The sequence below is a fragment of the Sorghum bicolor genome, chromosome 6 (genome assembly GCF_000003195.3).
Source record: "Sorghum bicolor cultivar BTx623 chromosome 6, Sorghum_bicolor_NCBIv3, whole genome shotgun sequence".
Classification (NCBI taxonomy): domain Eukaryota; kingdom Viridiplantae; phylum Streptophyta; class Magnoliopsida; order Poales; family Poaceae; genus Sorghum; species Sorghum bicolor.
Window position 1 is genome coordinate 48,584,529 of NC_012875.2, and position 22,998 is coordinate 48,607,526.

General features: G+C 42.6%; 2 protein-coding genes across 3 annotated transcripts; both read left to right on the top strand.

Moving 5' to 3' along the window:
- Positions 6,829-13,111, top strand: LOC8073576 (telomere-binding protein 1). Its single transcript, XM_002446612.2, has 10 exons — positions 6,829-6,996; positions 7,138-7,281; positions 7,363-8,161; positions 8,328-8,453; positions 8,636-8,698; positions 8,774-8,853; positions 11,636-11,880; positions 11,990-12,307; positions 12,397-12,460; positions 12,688-13,111. Exons 2-10 carry the CDS (start codon positions 7,201-7,203, stop codon positions 12,862-12,864), a joined length of 1,953 nt encoding a protein of 650 aa, XP_002446657.1. The 5' UTR covers positions 6,829-6,996; positions 7,138-7,200; the 3' UTR covers positions 12,865-13,111.
- On the top strand, positions 16,436-20,502 carry LOC8073577 (GDSL esterase/lipase At4g26790). Of its 2 annotated transcripts, XM_021462836.1 has the most exons (3): positions 16,436-17,015; positions 18,484-18,588; positions 19,796-20,502. In XM_021462836.1, the coding sequence occupies exons 1-3, from the start codon at positions 16,458-16,460 to the stop codon at positions 20,480-20,482; spliced, it is 1,350 nt and encodes a 449-aa protein (XP_021318511.1). In that variant the 5' UTR covers positions 16,436-16,457; the 3' UTR covers positions 20,483-20,502. The 2 variants fall into 2 exon arrangements, with proteins under 2 accessions (XP_021318511.1, XP_002446658.1); XM_002446613.2 differs by lacking the exon at positions 18,484-18,588.

Consider the following 22,998-nt stretch of genomic DNA (forward strand, 5'->3'; position numbering starts at 1 on the left):
TTTCACAATACCCACAATTTATTTTCACCACTCACACCTTTTACTTTTAAAATCATTATATTTAAAAAAATATAGCGATGAGTATCCAGGATGAGTAACAAATCCTAAGCATACTAAATAATAATATTTCTGTCATGGCATATTATTTGTTCCTAGGTTCGAACAAGACAATTGCCGGGTAATATCAATTCAAGGATGGTTATTCAACAGGTTTTAACTAAACAGCGAAAATACTTCGTACATATATCGTACATGCAATATTTAAATCGGCTTCTGCGGGTTGTGTTTAAAAATAGGATCAATATGCATCAAAGGGGATCGGTTGGACTTGCCTCCGTCGGCGTCCTCAGCAAACTCTTGCTGACAGTCCGGGTCCTCGGCGTCAAACTCGCGGTACTTGTCTCCAACGTTCTCGTTTTCCGGCTCGTTCACTCCGTCAACTAAAATACGCGACGAACGACACAGATAAATAATCATGTAAATTCAAATGAGCTCCAAAAATCATAAAATTAATATGGGAGGTAGATCATGATTTTAGATGAATTTTAGGAAAAAGAATTATTGAAATCAGAGTTAGCATGTGGTATTTGTAAAATGGCCGAAATTTAATCATGCGAAAAAGGCTAACGGTGATTAACAAATACATGCTTCACGAGATGAATTTTGGCTGGTAGTGCATGTTGCATGCATGCATGTACTATTTGGAGTTAATACTTATGGCCCACGCATGCATGGTTAGAGAGAAATTAGCAGGGGTCATTAGAGCTCTTCTGTATGTCATGGTTCTATTCGTGGAGTTCTTGGCAGTGAATCGGTACAGACAAATACAAGGAAAAATATAGGAAAATACTACAGAAAGACAGAGAAGAGCAAAGAGATGCTCATGAGCTGCTCACCTCGTCTTGCGACGACAGTCGAGCTCGGCTTGTGCGTATGGCCGTATACGGTATACGCGAAGTGAGAGTGAGTGAGCGAGTGAGTGAACGTGCTTCTCGGGTGGTGAGAGTGAGCACCCGAGGCTGGCTTTTTATAGGTCAAAGCGCTCAGCTGCGTGCCAGTAAAAATGCTACTGTAGCGCATGGTCGGTGCCTAATTTGCATGCACGATGCATGCAAATGGACGGTGCCTAATCACCGTGTCCTTGCATGCAGGTGCATACAAATGGACGGTGTCTAATCACCGTGTCCTTGCATGTAGGCATGAGATATATATTCGTGTAGGTGCACTGCTATGTTTTCTTGCATGTAAGCTTACTGGTACTCGCTGTTATTTGTGCGCGAAAAATATGGATGGATTAGATGGAGATACTATAGAGCTCAAATTATTTTATAGTTTTTGAAATATATTTTGAAAATAATTTTTAATGCGAGTGATTTTTTAATGTGAATTTTTGGGATGTTACATCTATATATACGTCCAAAAATTTAATATGACGAGGAATTTTTTAAAAAAATGAGAAATATTTGGTAACTAAACAGGCCTTTAAATATAATGGGTCTCTCGGGTGTACTCAAGTTCCTTCAGCACCCTTTCCTCAGTCCTCAATTCTCATCGCAGATCTAGCAACATAGTAACAGATTCAAGCATTCAAATATAACGAGGGATGTAAAGCAGGAGGGGAAGGGGAAGCGGATGGAGGGTTCAGAGGAGGGGAGTACGTGGATCCACCGCACCAACTTTGATACCGGCGTGTTGCGTCGCCCCAAGGGTGTATGTCTTTAACGAGCTGCGGCGTATGTGCGGGCGACGGTGTCAGCGCTGCGACAAGCCGGCGATGCTAGTGGGTCAGCGTAGATCCGCAACCTCTGCCCGACCTATGTTCAATTGATTTGGCGCAGCTCTTGAGCTCGAGCGCAGGTCGCGCCAGGATAAGCATGCGGCGAGCAGCAAGGGGCGGCGGCGGCGGCTAGGAGAAGAAAGGAAAGGATAGGGTGAACTAACTGAGCTAATGGCACCTCCACGCCATGGATCCGCGGCCCGCCCGGCGAGCCGTTGCCCACGGGAGCCGCGCCCCATGGGTCCGTGGTGGAGGGGGAGGACCACGACGACGAGCCAGGACGCGTGCGTGGGCAGCGTGGCGAGCCGCATCTGCGTGTGGGAGCAGCCAGAGGAATGAGGGGATTAGGGTTTGCCGGTTTTTGAGTGTGGGGGCTCTTTACAAAATGTCCAAGGATTGCGGGTTGATTACCGAAAAAACAGTGGGCGTTTTTGCAAAATGTATAGAGGCGCGTGTCGCCGCGCGGAGAGGCCACCAATGCTCCGAATTCTCTCGTGCGAGCAGAGTGGAGCAGTCTTTAATCAACCCCGATGGGTCTCTCGGGTGTACCTTCATTCAAGGATGAAGAGGCCTAGATGACCCGTACCTGCTTGGTGAGTGTCGCAGCACGGTAACCATAGGCTTTAGATTTTTTTATTTAGACAATGTAATATTTTCATTTGTATTTGACAATTTTTATTTAATTATAGATTAATTATGCTTAAAAGATTTGTCTCATTAATTATAAGTGACTATATAACTAGTTATTTTCTGTACATGTGCCACAAAATTTCATATGATGGAGAATCTTGAACAGCCTGTTCGCTTGAGCTTATCAGTACTAAATATAGATTACGAAACTAAAAACATGGCTAAAGAGTAAAGAGTAATTTGCAAGACAAATCTTTTGAGTCTGATTGGTCCATGACTGGACATTGTACATGTTAAACTTTAACAACTCGAACCAAACACCCCCTTAGGTCTTGTTTAATTCACCTCAAAATCCATTTTTTTAAGATTCTTCATCACATTAAATCTTGCGGCACACGTATGGAACACTATATATAGACAAAAAATAACTAATTGCACAATTTACCTGTAATTTACGAGACAAATTTTTTGAGCCTAGTTAGTTTATGATTTGATATTGTTTACCAAATACAAACAAAATTGCTAAAGTATCAAAATAAAAAATTAGATCTAAACACGTCTATTGGTATTTATTAATGCACACTAAGATCTATAATTACTAGGTGAATTCTCCGTGCGTTGCTGCGGGATTTTTCTTAAAAATAAATCATTATATACATAGCACTACTATGCGGTATTTAGTCTATTATGTATGTACACATATGAATTTGACTTGCATGTATTTTATTGTATTAGATCTAGTAATAATTGCTAAGCTAATAAAACAAAACTAATATTTGGTTACATTATAGAGGAATTAATTGGTGATGAAACAAATAATGTATGTACATGACTTGTATATGAATATATTAAAGATTTAAAGTATTTCACATGATATATGGTTATTTTTTATAATTAATATGGAATGACATGGACTTAGTGAAGAATGATGTGGACATATTGCATGAAGAGATAAAATATTTAGTGGGTCACTTAGTGGGAATGATGTAGACATCTTGTATGAAGAGAGAATTCATCTAGTGGGGTTTAGCTTTATAAGAGTTATAGATTCGCAGGCGCACAAATAAGATACTGATGTAGCACTTCACCAGGATGACCCAATTTTAATATCGAACCCAAAGAACGGATGGAGGGATTTTGATCTTAGCTTAATCCCTTAGCACAATCAAGGGTGAGACTCTAGAAGGTTGAGAGAGAGATCTAGCGTGGTCTAATTCTAGTTTTAGAGAGTCTTTGTAGTTGGGGGTGGTGGAAGAGTCCTGAAGAAGCATGGCGCGAGGAGACCTAAGGGTAGGCCGGCCGACCTAGCTGGTGGGGTCGGCCAACCCCACCTATCTACCATCGAGCTCCCGTTTCGTTCCCGTGTGTTTTCTGGTGTCCTCTAGAACCTTCCCGTCAATTCTTACGGAATTCCAACGTGATTTGGTTCGATTCTTTGGCTTCTACTCTTCCTCGGATTATTACATTTTTATCCCTGAAAACTCACAAATCACTAAAGCTGTAGAATTAGTTAGATTAGTCCCTAAACTATCGCTTGGTGATGGTTTTGGTGTCTTCTAGAGCATTCCAAAGTGTATCCAATATGGACTCTCTCGTCGGGACCTTAATTATAGTGAATGATATATCTATTTCGATCGTCTCGACAAGTGCTTCGTAATGATGTGCTCTAATTCATCATTTGAGATGCTTTTATTATAGAATATCTATTATCTGCAAAACAAGTGATAACACTAAAACTCATGGAACTAATTAGGTTTAAATCAAATCAAAAGACGCTTTGGTTCATTTTAATTGGTTCTTAGGCATTAGTTGACACTTTATAATTGGAGTTAATTACTGTCAATAATGTCCTAAGTCTGTATATGTATTTATAGCTCTATGGTGGTAATCTTTATACACTTTTCTATATGTTAGAATATCTCTCATATTTATCTATTCTCATATATTTCTCATTACACAAAATCTCAAGATGTGGTGTTCCATGTAGAATATTGTTTTGCTAGATATTTCTCATGCAAAATATCTAGACATAGAGTATTATAGTGTCTAAAGTAGGATAATTACTCCAATATATTTTAAAGGTTTCTCATGTGTAAGTTTTCTATTCCATAGAACTAGGTGAATTCCCCGCGTGTTGCTGCGGGATTTTCTTAAAGTAAATTATTATATACATAGCATTACTATATGGTATTAAGTATATTATATATGTATACATATATATGAATTTGACTTGCATGTATTTTATTGTATTAGATCTAGTAAAAAATTGCTAAGCTAAAAGAAGAAAAACTATTATTTGGTTACATTATAGAGAAATTGGTGATGAAACAAATAGTGTATGTATATGACTTGTATGTTAATAGATTAAAGATTTAAAGTATTTCACATGATATAGATGACATGGTCATTTTTTGTAATTAGTATGTGATGACATGGACTTAGTGGGCAATGATGTGGACACCTTGCATGAATAGATAGAACATTTAGTGGGTCACTTAGTGGGGAATGACGTGGACACCTTACATGAAGAGAGAATTCACCTAGTGGGGTTTAGCTTTATAAGAGTATAAGATACTTATACTCTTATAAGGCATTGTTTAGATGCGATTTTTTTGGATTTCACTACTGTAGCACTTTCGTTAGTTTGTGATAAATATTGTCAAATTATGGACTAACTAGGATCAAAAGATTCGTCTCGTGATTTACATACAAACTGTGTAATTAGTTTTTATTTTCGTCTATATTTAGTGCTTCATGCATGTGCCACAAGATTCGATGTGACGGGGAATCTTGAAAACTTTTTGGATTTTGGTGGGAACTAAACAAGGACTAAAGCTAAACCCCACTAGAGAATTCTCTCAACATGCAAGCTATCCACATCAACAATCCACTAGAACTTGCAATTGCAATTATAGCCAACTAGCACATATAATTATGATAGTTATATCTCTTCATCCACTAACATGCATTTAGTTGGCCAGCCAAATCATTCACCAAAATTAATTTAAGAAAGTCTTATCCATATAACTAAAATATAAATAGTCTAATTTCTTTTTAAATTATGTGGAATCTCCGCAGCAACGCGCGGGGTACTCTCCTAGTTAGGAAGACAAATGTGTCACACCCTTAACATTTTTCTATATTATGATAATATTTTTTTCCTCTTAATAAAATATTGCGTTTTCTACTCTAGAAGTTGTTTCTAACCCGAAAATATATTTTATTATAAAAGAGCAAGTAAAAACTGTTCTACCTATAGAAAAACACTATCCGTAAAAGACAACTAGTGTCATGTAAGAGTGGCAACATTCCTAGTTTATTAATTGTACAATATCATTATTTGTACAATATTCCTATTCCTATCCTGTCATGTTAGTCCTTATTTTGCTTTTTGCCTCATAACGATGTATATCTTTTTAGTTTGTATACCTTTTGTTTTTGGTTGGAGCTTTTCTATGGACTTAACACCACTATGTGCCTCTACTGTCTTTGTGCTTTGCGGATAATAAACACACACTTAGCCAAATTTGTCCAATAAAGTTGACAAAGTGCGACAATTCTAACACAGGAAAGTATTTTGCAACCTAATCTTTAACCCTATTACAATATAAAAATTCTCGATAAATTATAGAATCAAAAGAGAGTGCTAGAAAGACTCAAATTGTTCATGAGATATTGAAGTGTCTCTTGTTAGAGCATGAATTTTTTAATGAATTCATACCATTTATTATTGATGATAACAGTGTTCCTAATTTATGGCAACTATTGTTTCATGTTTAACAACACAAAAAAAATTAATATTCACTTGAGAAATTGTTATAAAGAGAAAATTATTTTTATTTTAGAAAAATATTATTATCACTTATTGGTTTGTGAAATTGATATATGTTCTCGTGAAAATGGCTTTTAGCTTTAATAGAAAAATATTTAACCTTAATAAAATATAAAAAAGTTTCATTTACTTGTTTACAATATACTTTATACTCCCTCCGTTCCAAATTATAAGTCATTCCAAGAATATTGGAGAGTCAAAGCATTTTCAAGTTTGACAAAAAATATAGAGAGAAATATAAAGATTTATGTCATAAAATAGGTACACTAAGAAAATATAACTAACAAAGAATATAATGATACTTGGTTGGTACTAAAAATGTTATTATTTTGCTATATAAATTTGGTCAAACTTAAAAAACTTTAACTCTCCAAGATTCTTGGAATGACTTATAATTTGGGACGGAGGGAGTATTTACTAGCCACTGATAGAGAGAATAGATATGAATTTTCTGCTATGTTATTTAAAACAAATATTTTATTAGCCAATAGTGTCAATGAAGAGAATAGGCATATGAAATCAACAAGAATAAATAAAATATTAAATGGGAGAGAAAAAATAAAAAAACACAAATCCCCGTCCGTTTTCTTTTTCCGCCGTCTTGCTTCCCCTTCCGTCCGCTTCCCTCCTCCTCCTCCCCTCCTCCTGTCTCTCTCTCGCTACCCTCTCGCTCCCAGAAGACTGTTGGGCCACCGCCGCGCTAGGCCAGGTGCTGAGGCTTTCCTTGGTTTCTTCGCCGGCGACGAGCACCCACCAGGTACTTCCACCCCTTCCCTTTCCTTCCCTTCCCTTCCCTTATGCTGTGCGAAGCTGAGCACCAAAACCCTAACCTAAAGCTATTTAGCAATTTGACAATCCTCCTAACTTCGAAGTTTTTGCAAAATTGTTGGGTGTGCAGGTGTACACCCATGTCCCTTTACTGGATCCGCCCCTGTAGGTGCTGATATACTGAAATCAACATATGATGGTGCGCAAGAGATTGGTTTATAGATCCCGTGGCCGTCGAATTCCAACTATGCCACGTGTTCCAAACTCAGCTCGGGTACATGTTCTTTTGATTAGGTGTTTTTCTTTAACCACAATTTGCCCATTGAATCCATATTAACAATCAATTGTAATGCAGGGAAAACGCTCTACCAGAAGAAACAAAGATGAGAATGATATGTGTGCATTTGATTTGCTCGCAACTGTAGCAGGAAACTTATTAGCAGATCAGGACAATTCATCGAATGTTCCTAATACCAATGCAGCAAAAGCTAAAAAAAGGAAATCATTTAAGGAAGAACACTTCGACGAAATTCTGCCTCTAAAAGATGTGGCTATGGAGAAAGATGTGGGTTCTGGGAGTGTCAGTGCCTTTCCTAGGCAAGCTAACAACTGCTTGGCAGAAAACTCGTCGACAAGAAATGAAGCTGAATCAATATTAGAGTCACTAACAATGAAATCAGATATGTTAGCAAAAATTCCTGAGTGTGGATCTCATGGAATACACCATCCAGGACCCTCCAGTTCAGTAGAGCCTGAACAAGTGCAGAAAGCTGAACCTAAAGTGATCAGAAGACAAGCAGATGGGCATGCTGTGGCTTACGATATATTTGACTCCGTGGATGTGAATGGCAAACCACCGGCTTTGGTTAGTTCTGACAGTAGCTCATGTGTTCCTCTGAGCAGCCATGACAAGGAACATCAAACCTCTTCCTTGTATCAGGGTGAAGTGCAGTATGCTGCAGATAGAGATGATGATGAAAATTCTTCTGGGTGCACGCATCCAAGCACCATAGAAAATAAGGGTTGCAAACCACAATATCTAGGTAACCATAGGATAAGGAAATTGCTTGCCTCGAAGGTAAGGAAGGCAGCACGTAATAAGATTTGTGGAGGGATTCCGTCAAAAAAGATCTATGGAGGGTTGTCAAACAAAGGTATGCCAATCCCACAGTGTTAATGTTTATTTTATCTACACTACTAAATGATCCATAGCTGCCATAAAGACAACCATGTTTCCATTTGCTTCTCTCTACTTTCATGGTTACTAGCCAATCCAGGAGTTGGACTAATCAAGGGCTTCCGATTGTATTAATCAACTAGGTAGCAAGCTAAACTTATGTGGGAAAAAGATATCCACCACACGTCAAAAGGTGCAAAGGACGATTTTCAAGAAGAAAAAGCTAGCACATCATACAACATCTTTTGCTAAAGAGATGCTAACTGAAGGTATTTTGTACTGTCAAATCACATTACCTGGTTATTTGATGTCCTTAGTTTTTTAGGATTATGCAGACACAAAGTTGTTATATCGCACTGAGTCAGTCAAACCCAATCTTCCACATGCCATTGATGGCCTTAGTCCTTGTTTTAATTCTCTTACTAAAAGAAAATGTTGCTTGCCGTTTCAGCTAGCAGGACATCGTTTGCTACTGGAGGTCAAAATAAATCGTGTGAATCTGAGAACTACCACGGTATTCTTGGATACTGTAGTGTTATGTTCGTTGCTGTTGAATCATTGCTTATCATTTTTGTTTTCCTCTTTTCAGTTAAGCTAAGAATCAAATCATTCAACATCCCAGAATTGTTCATTAAGGTCCCAGAAAATGCAACTATTGGATCACTGAAGGTAAACACTACATGGGCATACACAAGTTATTGATAAGCAATCATGCATTCATTTGGCATCCCAATCTTTTTGGTGTTTCTGCTGTTTATTTACTATACAGTATCATTGAGAAATCTGCAAGGCTGCAAGAGCGCACTTAACTTGATGGATTTATCTTTTCGTTCTTGAGAGAAGGTATGCAGCGTAAGATTATAGATTTATTTGGGGTTACATGATACATGTACATATATAGGTAGAGATAGGGGTGGCTTATGGAAACAGAACCGACCTCGGTATCTCTACCATATACAACTCAATCTACATCCTTGTTGGACAAGAAATCCAACACAGGGCAGCTACAAGGGCTGGCCTCAAGGCCCAGGCCAAGACCCGCCATATACGGATATGGCTGTCTAACACACCCCCGCATTCGAAACACCGGTGCTGCGGATGTTGAGGCTGTGTCTGAATTCCTGAAAAACCGAAGAAGGCAAGCCTTTGGTGAATATATCAGCATACTGCAAGGATGTGGGCAGATGCAGAACTCGAACATCACCAACAGCAACACGATCACAGACGAATTGGAGATCGATCTCAATATGCTTGATGCGCTGATGTTGGACTGGATTGCTGGACATATAAACTGCACTAATGTTATCACAGTAGACCAAAGTGGCACGATGCAAAGGATTGTGAAGCTCCTGAAGGAGTTGGTGCAGCCAGGTGGCTTCGGCAACAGCATTTGCCACGGCATGGTACTCAGCTTCCGCACTGGATTGAGATACAGTGTTCTGGTGCTTGGATGACTAGGAGATTAAGTCGCTGCCAAGGAAGACCGCACAGCCGGAGGTAGACTTGTGAGTATCCGGACAACCGGCCCAATCAACATCTGAGTAAGCCACAGGATCCGTCTGGGATGTCGGGCGAAGAAGAAGACCCAAGTCAAGTGTGCCCTGAAGATAACGCAGGATGCGCTTGAGGGCAGCAAGATGTGGACTTCGTGGATCATGCATATGGAGGCAAACCTGCTGAACTGCATAAGAAATATCTGGCCGAGTAAAGGTGAGGTACTGAAGAGCACCAACAAGCCTTCGAAAATCTGTAGCATTTTCAACAGGGGACCCAGCAGCAGCGGAAACCTTAGGATTTGTATCAACCAGTGTACTGCATGGTTTGCAATCTTCCATGTCGGCACGAGCTAGAATCTCCAAGATGTACTGGCTGAGAAAGGAAAAGACCAGTAGTACACCGCTGAACATGCATGCCAAGGAAGTGGTGAAGTTTGCCCAAATCCTTGATAGAAAACTCCTGCTGCAAAGCCTGAATGGTGCACCGGAGTAAACCGAGGAGGAAGCAGTGAGCACAATATCATCCAGGTATAGCAGCAGATACACAACATCGGTCCCTCGACGATACAAACAATGAAGTATCAAACTTGGTCTCCACAAATCCCAATGACAGAAGGAAAGCCGCGAAGCGACTGTACCATGCACGAGGAGCTTGCTTGAGGCCGTCACCGTATAATGATCTGTTCAGGCGACAAACAAAACTGGGATGCACTGAATCTTCAAACCCAGTAGGCTGTAGGCTGCACTGAATAAACATCTCAGACAGGTTGCCATGGAGGAAAGCGTTCTTGACACCCAGTTGGAGTATAGGTCAGTTCCGAGACGAGCTAGGGAGAGGACAGTGCGAACTGTGACTGGCTTGACTACGGGACTGAAAGTTTCAGAGAAATCAGCACGGGGCCGTTGTGTGAAGCCTCGAAGCACCCAGCGTGCTTTGTACCGTTCAAGGGAGCCATCTGCCTTGAATTTATGTTTGAATATCCACTTGCCTGAGACAACATTGGCTTGGGATGGTCAAAGAACAAGATCCCAAGTGGTGTTATGCACTAACACAGAAAATTCCTCTTCCATTGCAGCTCTCCAATTAGGATCAGCAAGGACAGCGCGGTATGTCCTGGGTACTGGAGATAATGGTGCTGCATGGTATAGAGCCAGGACCCGAAAACCGTGCTTGGCACCTGTGGTCATAGTCATAGAGTGCTGATTCTGAACTGGCAAAATAGGGATGGCACAAGCAGGAAGGTGTGCTGCAGGCATAGAAGGTGATGCTGCAGGAATCTGTCTAGATGGCTGAAAAGGTGACCCCGGAGGTCCAGGAGACATAGCTGGAGGTGGTCGGGGTCCGCAACTGTACACCTGAGCAAAGCGGCAGGGAGGCGAGGGCCGCGGGATGGGCAGTGCGGGCGCAGTGCGAGAGAGTGCACGAGAAAGGCAACGCCAGGATCGACGCGGCTGATGCAGCGGAAGTGAGGATCGATACTAATCTGATACCATGACAGAAGGTATGCAGCGTAAGATTATAGATTGATTTGGGGTTACATGATACATGTACATACAGGTAGCGATAGGGGCGGCTTATGGAAACAGAACTGACCTTGGTATCTCTACCATATACAACTCAATCTCCCTTATTGGACAAGAAATCCAATGCAGGGCAGCTACAAGGGCTGGCCTCATGGCCCAGGCCCAGACGGCCAGACCAGCCATATACGGCTGTCTAACAGTTCTGCAGTGGGTACAAAATTTAGTAATACATAACTTGCTCCAATTGCTGGATTGAGTTGACTGTCATGTACTCATGTTAGATTTCTGCATTTGAATTAGCAAACAGTTTATTGCAATGTGGAATAATGAGTCTTCACAATAGTTTTACTGGTACCCTATACAGATCATATAAATATTTTCTTCTTATGAGTGTTTCCCAGTAACAGTTTGTAGTTCGTCTATGTCTATAGAGAACTGTCATGGATGTTGTCAATAGTATAATGGAAGGTGGTCTACGCGTTGGTGTTCTTCTTCAAGGAAAGGATATCCAAGACGACAACAAGACACTTCGTCAAGCTGGGATATGCCATGATAAAAAGCTAAATAACATAGACTTCACGTTGCAATGCGAACGTGAGCGAGAGTCTCCCTCTGGAGTCATTATACCAGAACAGATGGATTTCCTCACTGCAGATATGGTGGAGCCATTAGCTAGGTAGGTGACTTACAGTACAGTTCTCTTAGGGCTTGTTTGGATGCCCATGTATCCACCTGAATCCATACATGGACATCGAAACAAGGCCTAAATATTCCATGATTTCCAGGATGAAGTGTGAAGAACCTTTTCCTGAAGCTGATGTTGGAGATGACAACCAGCATTCTAAAGCACCTTATCGAAGCCGCTCTCTCTCTGATCTCTACTCTGTTCAGTGTCCTGTTGAGATGGCTTCACAAGACACATCAGCAAGCTCCCAAGCCATCATCCCCGTTTCACCTGCACCTTCAGACATAGGTGCTCTAGCCATTGTGCCCCTTTGTAAGTCCAAGCGATCTGAAATTGGGCAAAGGCGCATAAGGAGGCCCTTCACTGTTGGTGAGGTTGAGGCGCTGGTGGGAGCGGTTGAACAGCTTGGGACTGGAAGGTCTGTGTCCAATGAATTTGTTTCAGTTGTGTTTATTTCAGATCACAAAATGTTGGCTCATGTGTTCCTCCTGATGTTATTTTGTTCAGGTGGAGAGCTGTTAAAACGCTTGCCTTTGACAATATAGAGCACAGGACCTATGTCGACCTTAAGGTGACTTTTTCTTAAACATGAGCTCACATTTTTGTATTATTAATTTTGAGTTGCAATTAAAAGACCTACAAAACCAGTCGTCAGATTGAAATCAAACAGAATTTGTCATTCTGTTTGATTTCAATGCTATGTTGGTGATCTAGTGTTCTGCCATAGCCACCTTACATTTCTCTGTTTAGCATCTGTGGTGTTTGAACACACTTTGAAATACTTGATTGATGAACCAGGACAAGTGGAAGACCCTGGTTCACACTGCAAGTATATCCCCGCAACAGCGAAGAGGTCAGCCAGTTCCACAAGAACTCCTGGACCGTGTCCTCGCAGCGCAGGCCTACTGGTCCCAGCACCTCCAGGACAAGCCCCGGGGCAAGGCTCGTCTTCTCCCTGAGATTTGCTTTCCCTAGAAAGGGTAGCGTGTCCTTGTGTAAATGTTGTGCCTAATAGAAACAATGTAGAAGGGATGTCCAAAGAAACCAGAGTAATTTGTGTGTTATTGCATACTTACAACATTTATTGTTCTTTTCATGCTCTGCTCTTTGGTCTCTGTTGAAGCCAGGGTTCTGTCTCATTTGTGGATAAATAAGGGAGAGAACCTTGTTTGGCACTTGTAAATGGTGTCGCAAACTTGCCATGTTTCATAAGCCTTTGACATGTCGTGGTTGTCTAGTATGTTCGAGGGCCGCTATGGTAGAATTGATATATTCGGTACTGACGAGTTTACTCAGATTTTGGCCATCTCACTTTAGTAGCTACTGATGAGTTTGCTCAGTATACTTGGTGAGAATGGCTAATGCTGCTTGCTCAGTTGTCAGTAGTTACTTTCAGTGTATTTATATAAACGCGTGGCCTGAGATTCAGAATTGACGCAGTGCTGCGGGGTAGATTATGTTGATACGAGAACTGCATTTCCTGCATGTTTAGCTTGAAGAGCAATGGGTAGATTATGTTGACGTGAGAACTGCATTTCTTGCAGGCCATGAAGGGTAATAAAGGTCTGTATGGATCCCAATTGGATTATAGGAATTAGATAAAACAGTCCATCCTAGATTATAGATTATTCGTACTCAACTAAAAATAACTCACCTCTATGATCGATCGAGAGATCTAAATAATCTAGATTGTTATAATCTACAATTAAGATTATTATATTTCACCTATTACCAATATTACTATAGTTTAATTAGGATAAAAAATATCCTAGATAAAACAATTACATGCAGGGCAAATTTTAGGGTCCCTTGGCTTTTGGGAGCTCCTTTTCTCTTATAAAAGACCAAAATCCAATCAAACGGGTAGAATATAGGTGCTTTGAAGCAAAACAGTTTTCACCCTAGTTAATTCTCGCAGCAGGTGCATACATGTTTCTCTCAGCTGTGGAACAAAAAACTTTGCAGAAATTACCCATGTGCTACTCGTCATGAAACTTAGCCCTTTGATTCTTTTCTCATTCCCATCAGTTTTCTTTAAGGATGGGAATGATGTTTTAAATGGATAACCGTGGTTCTTCTCTAGTGTATCTTAATAAACTAAATAAAAAAATAAGGAAAGAAACAGTTCATTAAATTAGACTAGAGAAGAACTGCGGGTATCTATCTGGAGCACCATCTCCATCCTTAGTTTTCTCCTGCCACGCCCATGTCCTCTAATCCGTCCCGGCCCGACACTATGGATCTAGGCCGATGGCCGGTGGTGAGTGCCCTTGACTTCCCCTCTTCCCCTCGTTCATGGCTACCAAAGGAGGATGCTCACTGCCCTCTTTCTCTAGCTATGGCAAGAGGCTAGGGTTCAACCTAGCTCTACTCGTGGAGGCTACAGGCCTCACCGAGGCCGCTCGTGGCTCCCCTCCAGTTGTCCACGACCGGTCTCCAGCCTCTCTTTTGCGTCTCTACTTGTAGGGGAAGAAACATGCAAATAAGGAAATAGAGAATTACGTATAGGGTAGTTGACATGTGGGCCTCACAGTCCACACAACTCATAACTCGCAACAACTTTTCCATATCCCACGGCTCATCAAAACACATCCTTAGTTGTTAGCTCTTTGTCTAATGAAATAGACATGTAAGTCATTACTATGTTTTTTATTTCGCTTTCCAACACGAGACGATGTAGAACTGTTGATAATACATTGTTTGCTATCAGTTGCCTCAGTATAGATAGTAATAATACATATACTCCTAAAATACACTAGAAAACAAAATGCTTAAATCCTTCTCACTTAGGTCTAGTTTAGAAACTCAGATCCTCTTCGGATCCTAGACTTTTCTGTCGATCAACAATTCATGAAGTGTCATTTGAATAGGTTATTTAGTTCTCTATGGAAACTTTTCATTGTTAGATCTGTCTTCTCTTTGCTTCTACATTAGACCTCATTGGGAGGGAAGAGGACATCAATACGTGGACCTTACAAGTGTCCGCTCCGGAAGGATTTAGAGGACGACTAGGTGGGCCTGAGTGGCTGATGTCCGCTCGGACATGCACAATTTTCCTCTACCTTTGGTGTTCTTCTAACTGCAGTCACCAGTCTCCTACCTCCAACAACGGGCTATCCACGGCGTCTCCCATGAAGCCCCTACCTCGGCCTACCTCATCTTCGGTCGCTCCTCACTGCCAGATGCGCCTCTACCTCCTACCAGCACAATAAGCATCACTGCGACTCCTCCACCCTTGTCCTGCCCAACCGTCGGCCCCCATCGCACGGTTGGCAGGGCCACCCTACCTCACCTTCTGTTGTGCCTAGTGTGTCACATCTTACAATACGAACACATATGGTGTGACTTCATAATGCCAAGCATGTTGACATGGCTAAAAGGGTTAAAATAAAAATAGCTGAGGTTATTTGAAAATAAAATGTAAAAAAGATTAATAAACATAAAAAAACTCAATGCGCAACGCGAAAGGCTATGGTGGAATGGTGGGAAAACAAGTTCACACTTCTTCGCTTCTCTGAAACACTCCCGCTTTGAGAAAAACTAGAGCCTTGGAGAAGGATTATTTACAACTTTTGTTAACCTTTGGATCCACGTTGGATGGTCCTCCAATATTAATCAGTTTGCTTGGCTGACACCTTTGTACAGACTTCCATAACCATAATACAATTCTAGTGTGTTTGGATGACGGGGTATACCCCTAAGCTAGGTTTGTGGAAGTCAAAAAAGAGATTTGAGACTGCATTGCTGGAAACGCTCGTACCTTGCGTTTCTATAAAGCCAGGTTTTCCAAGCATGTGGCCCACCTGTTGGTGCTCCTCACACATGCCATTGTATCTTCACCGTAGCCGGTAAGAAACTAGAAGGGGGTGGCCAGCAATGACGTACTTCCTCACGACCTCATTTGGGCCTAGGTGTCCATCATCTATCTCCCTTAGCTCCACCCACCATGCTTTGCATGAGATTCGGCTTCCCCATCACTAAGATCGATCCGGCTCCTCCACCACACGATGGCTAAGGCCTTGTTTAGATCTATTTTTTTTTGATTTTGATACGGTAGCAGTTTCGTTTTTATTTGACAAACATTATCCAATCATAGAGCAACTAGGCTTAAAAGATTCGTCTCGTAATTTACAGATAAACTGTGTAATTAGTTATCTTTTTTATCTATATTTAATGTTCCATGCATGTGCCGCAAGATTCGATGTGATGGGGAATCTTGTAAAGTTTTAGGTTTTTTTTGTGTATCTAAATCAGGCAACCAAACAAAAACAATTCTAATACACGCTAGCCAGGCTTGCATTGCTCAAGAATGGTTGCAATTCTAATATAGGCTTTAGTTAGCGAGGTTGTAGCATTGCTAAAGCAAATTCCAAACGCGCCCTAACCTACGTCTTTGACTTGAATTGAAGAAAAGCCTAGAACTGAAGAATCTGCGTCCGTACTCGAAGCCTGGAAGTGCAGCGTCACACTCACTCACACCTACCCACCGCTCAGAACCCCATGCAATCACGCCTCTGGCTTTACTACTGCGTGCGTGGCCCCCATAACATGCAGACGCTTTTCACGCCATGGCTGCTGCCTGCTGCTGCTCCTCCTGTTCAAAAAGGCATCCATCCTTCAGGTTCAGGCTTGCTTGCCCTGCCTACTACCAGAAGAATCGGATCATCGGACCAGAGCCGACCAGCAGCATGGTTGCGGCTGCGGCAGCAGCCGTAGTGCATGGTCGTCGTCGTCGTCGACTCCACTTCCTCCCCGCTGCGCTCCTGCACCTGCACCTGCTGCTGGTGCCACTGCCGGTGCCAGCAGTGCAGGCGGCGGCGCGCGTGACGGCGCTGATCGTGTTCGGCGACTCCACGGTGGACGCCGGCAACAACAACGCGATCGCGACGGCGGTGCGGAGCAACTTCCCGCCGTACGGGCGGGACTTCCCGTTCCCTCCGGGGCGCGCCACGGGGCGGTTCAGCAACGGCCGCGTGGCCACCGACTTCTACTCGGAGGCGCTCGGGCTCGGCCGCGCCTTCGTGCCGGCCTACCTTGATCCGGACTACGGCATCCGGGACATGGCCGTCGGTGTCTGCTTCGCCTCCGCCGGCTCTGGGCTTGATGTTGCCACCTCACGTGTCTTTGTAAGTGCATGCATCTGTAGTTCAACATCTTCTACACAATAATACTATCATTTTTGTTCCCTTTTCTTTTCCCATTCCTATTTGAATTTGTAAATGTTATTATTAGTATATATATGTTTCTACAACCTTAATCAAGTATAGAGAAGTTTGACTATAGCATAACTAGATTTGGAATGGTGAAAAATACTTCCTCTGTTCTAAATTATAAACCGCGCGCTTTGACTATTTTGATTCATCCATAATTTTAGTACGTTAATTATTACCCGAGGAAGTATAGCGAAGATGTTCGTCACTAAGGCCACTCTCAATGCATCGTTTCATGACATAGTTATCAAAACTATAAACTAGGTAACCGAGCCACATGAGTTTCATGGAGATGAAACTTCTCTCTCATCTGATGAAACTTCTTCATTTAATGACCCCGCCAAGTCAGCAATTTAGCTTATGTGGCATCATATTTAATGTGCATGACACTTCCATGAAACATGTATTGAGACTGGCCCAGGTACGGAAAGATACAAAAGAGTCTTTTAGAGCTGCTCTAGGGGCCTATAAATTATGTTAACCAGCATATAAATCTTTATTTCTAATAACTAGAAAGGATACAAAGAGTCTTTCAAAGCTGCTCTACTGGCAGGTACTATAAGAAAAGTACGTAACGTATACATATAGTACTGGGTGAACAGTATTCTCTACAGGACACGTCTATTATGGCATACTAAATCATGCACATAAAGTGTCAAGAGTGTTTGGCGCGTGGTAAAAGTATAAAACCAATTTACAAAGTTAGACATAACAAACTACGGCAACAATCAAACAGATTCTCGCTGCGCTCGTGTTGTACAGTAGGGCTGGCAGGTGTCACACTCATATGTGACCAAAGGGATCGCTGGCACACGACTACACGAGGACGGTGTCTCCCAGGGCTAGGCTGGCCGGGGACGCGCTCCAGTAGTTGCATTTTACAGCTGCAGGCGGAAATGGTACCTTTTTGCTGCTCCTCTCGATCCAAACCCAAGCGGATGTGAAGTTTATAGGCTTGCATTGACCGTCCATAATTTTTTAATTAATAGTTAAAAAAGTACATAGCACATGAGAAAACTTTCTTTTTTGAATGAACACATGAGAAAACTTTCCACATATCACTTCCCTACATGCATGCTACTACCTCAATGCCAAAAGAACACAATTTAGTTTAGTTGAAGTGTTCATAGGTTGACCAATTATATAGTTAATAAAGATAAATATATTAATGTTTTGACTCTAAATAAATAAATTATAAATATCTCATGAAAAATCTAATAATACTTATTTCATATCTTAACTATTTATGATTTTATTTATATTGTTAATTAAAATTTGAGATATAAATGGAGTACTTTTCAACTACCTTTGGCCCACGGAATTCGAATTTACTGCGATACAGATGTTGCTGAACCAAAATAAAGCCGGCAGCACTTTTCTGCAGGATTCCCGCTGCACATTCGCCGGCATGCAAGCGAATCCTCGTGTCCTACTCCGAAATCCTTCATTCATCGAGTACCTACCAGTGAGCGGTGTTAACGCAACACAAGTACGGCAATCACTCGCATACACATTTTTTCCTATTGTCGGCGGCACTCTGGCACTCTCTTACTCGAATATCTAAGACCAACTAACTTGCGTGCTGTTTGGTTCTTTAGATGGAAATTTGTTTCTATTTATCATATTTTAATTTGAATTTAAATATGTAAAAATTATCCGATACTAATACAAGATATATATTTTTGAATTTGCATTCGGATACCTACTTTTTTAGCCAGTGTTTGCTTCTTGACGTATATACATATACGGCGTGCTGTGGTGCTCAGAGATCAGTTTCTGCGCCTTCTTCGGCGACCACAAATTGTCCGCCTGCGTGGCCGTAATTAAGTTAGTTACGGCAAGGTGCGTAACAAGCCAAACAGGGCCTAACGCTCATGAATGATGCAATGAGGGGTCGTGCCAATTTATATCCTTTGGTTTTTATTCAGCTTAGCTTAGATCGTCCTTGTTTGTTTTTAATTATACACTCTCTTGTCCTAATTTAAGGTTAATGGCTTCGTTAGCATTTGTTGTCTCCTTAAGTTGTTGTTCCATCTTGATCGGTATGCGTACTATATCTGTTTATTTGTTTGTTAGAGAGACATGACCTTGAGGTCCAAAACTTGATACAATAGCTATAAAAAGTTTATGCCTTTTTTTTTATAGCTGGGTATAATAAGAATAAATGTTTTACCATGACCTTTTACAGATTACGCAATCCTTAGTTGCCATATTATCGGGTCTTATCTTTGTGAACTTTTCCTATGTTTACTTTTTCATAGTTCTCATATTATTGGAAAATATTTATATTTCTAATATATTTGATATTCAAAGATAATGGGAATCGTAACTCTAAATCTCTTTTATTTCCAAGACAAAGATCTGAGTTACTTACCCAAACATAAAGAACCTATTTCCCAACAATTAACATGTGTTGGTAATAAAAAAATAGTATAAGTGTACTTCTGGGATAATTTTTCCATAATATGAGTGGCTGGTGTTATTATTAGGATACAGAAGATTATTTTAACTTGTTTAATTCTCCTAATAATTTCTAGTCTATGAAAATCGACATACAATATTGATGAAATGATATAAGATATAATAATTGAAAGTTATGATATATAATGATTCCCCCGCTATTGAAAGCCTACGATCCGTAAGTGATAATACATAATCTCACTGTGAGATGGTTTTGTGAATTTGTGATGATCCAGAGAGTGATCCCCCTGTGGAAGCAAGTGGACATGTTCCGGGAGTACAAGTCCCGGCTGGCTGACCACCTGGGCGCCGCCGAGGCGCACGCCGTGGTGGCCGGCGCCGTGTACGCCGTGAGCATCGGCACCAACGACTTCATCGAGAACTACTTCGCGCTGACGACGACGCGGTTCCTCGAGTTCACGCTGCCCGAGTACACGGACTACCTCGTGGCCCTCGCCCGGGGCTTCCTGGCGGAGCTCTACGCCCTGGGCGCCCGCAAGGTCGGCTTCACGGGGCTCGCCCCCATGGGCTGCCTGCCGCTGGAGCGCGCCCGCGCAGGCGCGCTGGGCCGCTGCGCCGACGAGTACAACGCCGCGGCGCGCGCCTTCAACGCGGCGCTCGCGGACATGGTGCGCGAGCTCGGCGGCGAGCTGCCGGGCGCCGACATCCGGGTGGCGGAGGTCTACGACTTCTTCGAGGACATGGTGCGCGACCCGGGGCGGCACGGCTTCGCGCGCGCCGACGTCGGGTGCTGCGGGACGGGCACCTACGAGATGGGGTACGCGTGCGGCGCGTGGGCGGCGGCGGGGACGTGCCCGGACGCCGACCGCTACGTGTTCTGGGACGCCGTGCACCCCACGGAGCGCGCCAGCCGCCTCGTCGCCGACCACCTCATCAACACCACCTTCGGCCGCTTCGTCTGATCCAGCTAGCGACCCTTCATTCCGTCTATATATATATATTGGTTTCCTGATCCGTACTGTATATTGGTTAGTAATTATTACGAGTGGAATGGAATATGATGAGATGAACCGTAGCAGCAACTGCTGGCGTGATTTCCTAATCTTTTCAGGACAAAATTGTGTCAGATGAACTAATAGTACAGGCATGCCAGGCGTCCAGATCCTCTCCGGTCTCGCCGTCGTGGACGCTCGACATTCCACCACGGCCTCTCTGTACCCTGAAAACACAAAGCAAATTGGAGAAATCCGAATTCTAAACCACACAGTTTTTTTTTTTTGGTTTCCAAATGAGACAATGCAATGCGTACCTGCTAGTTATGAGACGGGTTCCCGTGGGACCCCGGCACACGGCGGCCGAGGCTGGCCCTCGCTCCCCTGAACGGCGTCGTCCACCGCCAGAGGCTGGCGTCCATCTGCTGCTGCGATCCCGGTGACACCCGCGGCGCGGTTACCAGCAGCTTCCTGCTCCGGAAGTAGCCGCCGGAGCCATTTCCGGAGCTCTCTGTCGTCGTCGTCGTCACAGTGGCACGCGCTGCCACCGTCGACGAGGAGCTCAGGAGGAGTGCCAGCAGCAGCAGGAGCAGTACGGCGAGAGTAGGACGGTGTAACAGGTTGGGTATTCTCTCCATTTGCTCTGTTGGCTAGCGCTCGTGCTGTAATCGCGCAGTCAGATCAATTCACTGAGCTGGTTGAGGTGTGTGCAGCGTGAGTGAGTGAGCAGCTGGCCGGGAGCTCGACCTGTAAGTGGTTAAAGTCTTGAAGGGGAGGAGGAAGAGGAAGGTGTGTTTTCCTTCACTCGGACTGGGCCGGGAGGAATTGAGTCGAGTCGATGAGATTTGGGATCTGATCTGCAACGGAACGGGTGGAGCATAATTGCTGGTGGCAGTTAGATATAGGTGGTTAAGTGTGGCTGTGGCATAATTTATTTACTGGATGCAATACACTATTAGCGCAGTGGAGCGTCTGTCATATACTATGAAGGTTGTGAGGTTCAACTCACATGTAGTTCAGGCCGAGCCAAGCTCTTGCCATGTGCAACCGCCGTCCTATATGCTCAAACACATGTCTAGAGAAGTAAAATTAGCCTCTGGTCAAAAGATTCAACCGAGTTATTTATAGATGAAGTTCTCCTAGTTTTAGTGGTAGCTCTGTTTCTTTCACCAATGACCTCCACAACTTTGTGTAAAACATACAAACTCTCATCTTGTTGGTGACCCTCTCTTCGATCGAAACTGTCCAGAGTCATGGCAAGCGAAAAGTGCCACCCTTCGTCAGGTCACCATTTCCACCAGCTGACGCTAGAGGTGTTCACAAGATTTTTCTGACATACTTGCGGGTCTCAAGGTCCACGAGCGGAGTAAAAGCTATGAAGAACGTCGGGAGGGTGGCGATATGATGACAAGAGCACTCATCTCGCATTTAGTTACCGCCACGAGCGCACGTGTTTTTGCCACAACATGTACTCGCATGCTGTTTCACCATGTTTTGCCATTGCAAGTGTTCGCCACGCTCATCCCATTCGGCAAGTGGGAGGCGAATGGCAGATGGTTCGCCAATGGAAGGGGGCGATATGTAGGGCGGTGAGGTCAAGGCAGCACCTAGACGCCCCAAGGCGAAGGGGCAACGGGTGAAGAAGTCGAGCTCCAAGTGAGGAGAGCCAGCAATGACACCAAAGAAAGAGCTAAGCAAAGTGGACCGTGTGCACTAGGGTAGTTGGACGCCTTCTTTTTTTTGAGGGAAAGTTGGACGCATTCTGGGGATGGTATAACTGCTTGAAGGCAATCTGATCTCGTATGATGTCCATGAATGCCTATAAATAGTGTCTCTGTGAGACACTGTAAGGATGATGAATAACAATTCTGGTTACACCTAATTGAGAGAGCTTCGATGTTTCCCCTTTACCACACTTTAATGGTTCAAAGTCAAATTCAATTAATGCGTATGGTCATTTACCGATCCTTTCACTAAGAACTGGCTGATATAACATGTGCCTAATCACATGGACTTGGCAAGCAACGATGCATGTACTTGATATAGTAAATAATGTCTCAATTTAGAATTTACATAGTACAACGATAAACATAACTCGTTAATATGGGTATGCCTTGCCTTGCCTTGAGATCAAGACGACATCGACCAACATAGGTGCCCCTCGTTTGGGTTTTGGTAGAGGGTTAGTCTCCGATTAAGAATTTAAGAAAATAGGAGATCAAACTATCATTATCTCTCTAAATCACTCCTCTAATTTCCGATGCATACTTAGACCATCCTCAGTGCAAGTGTCATCATGACATAGTTTACAAACATCCATATTTTATAAACAGTGCAGAAAAATTTTATGGGAACGAAACTCTATCTACTCCTGTGAAACTCTTATCATCCCTCTCTTTATTAATAGAGTGCTATATCAATATATTTAATGTACATAAAACTCTATTAAAACCGGTTATAGGACCGTCTAAGATACTAACATACTA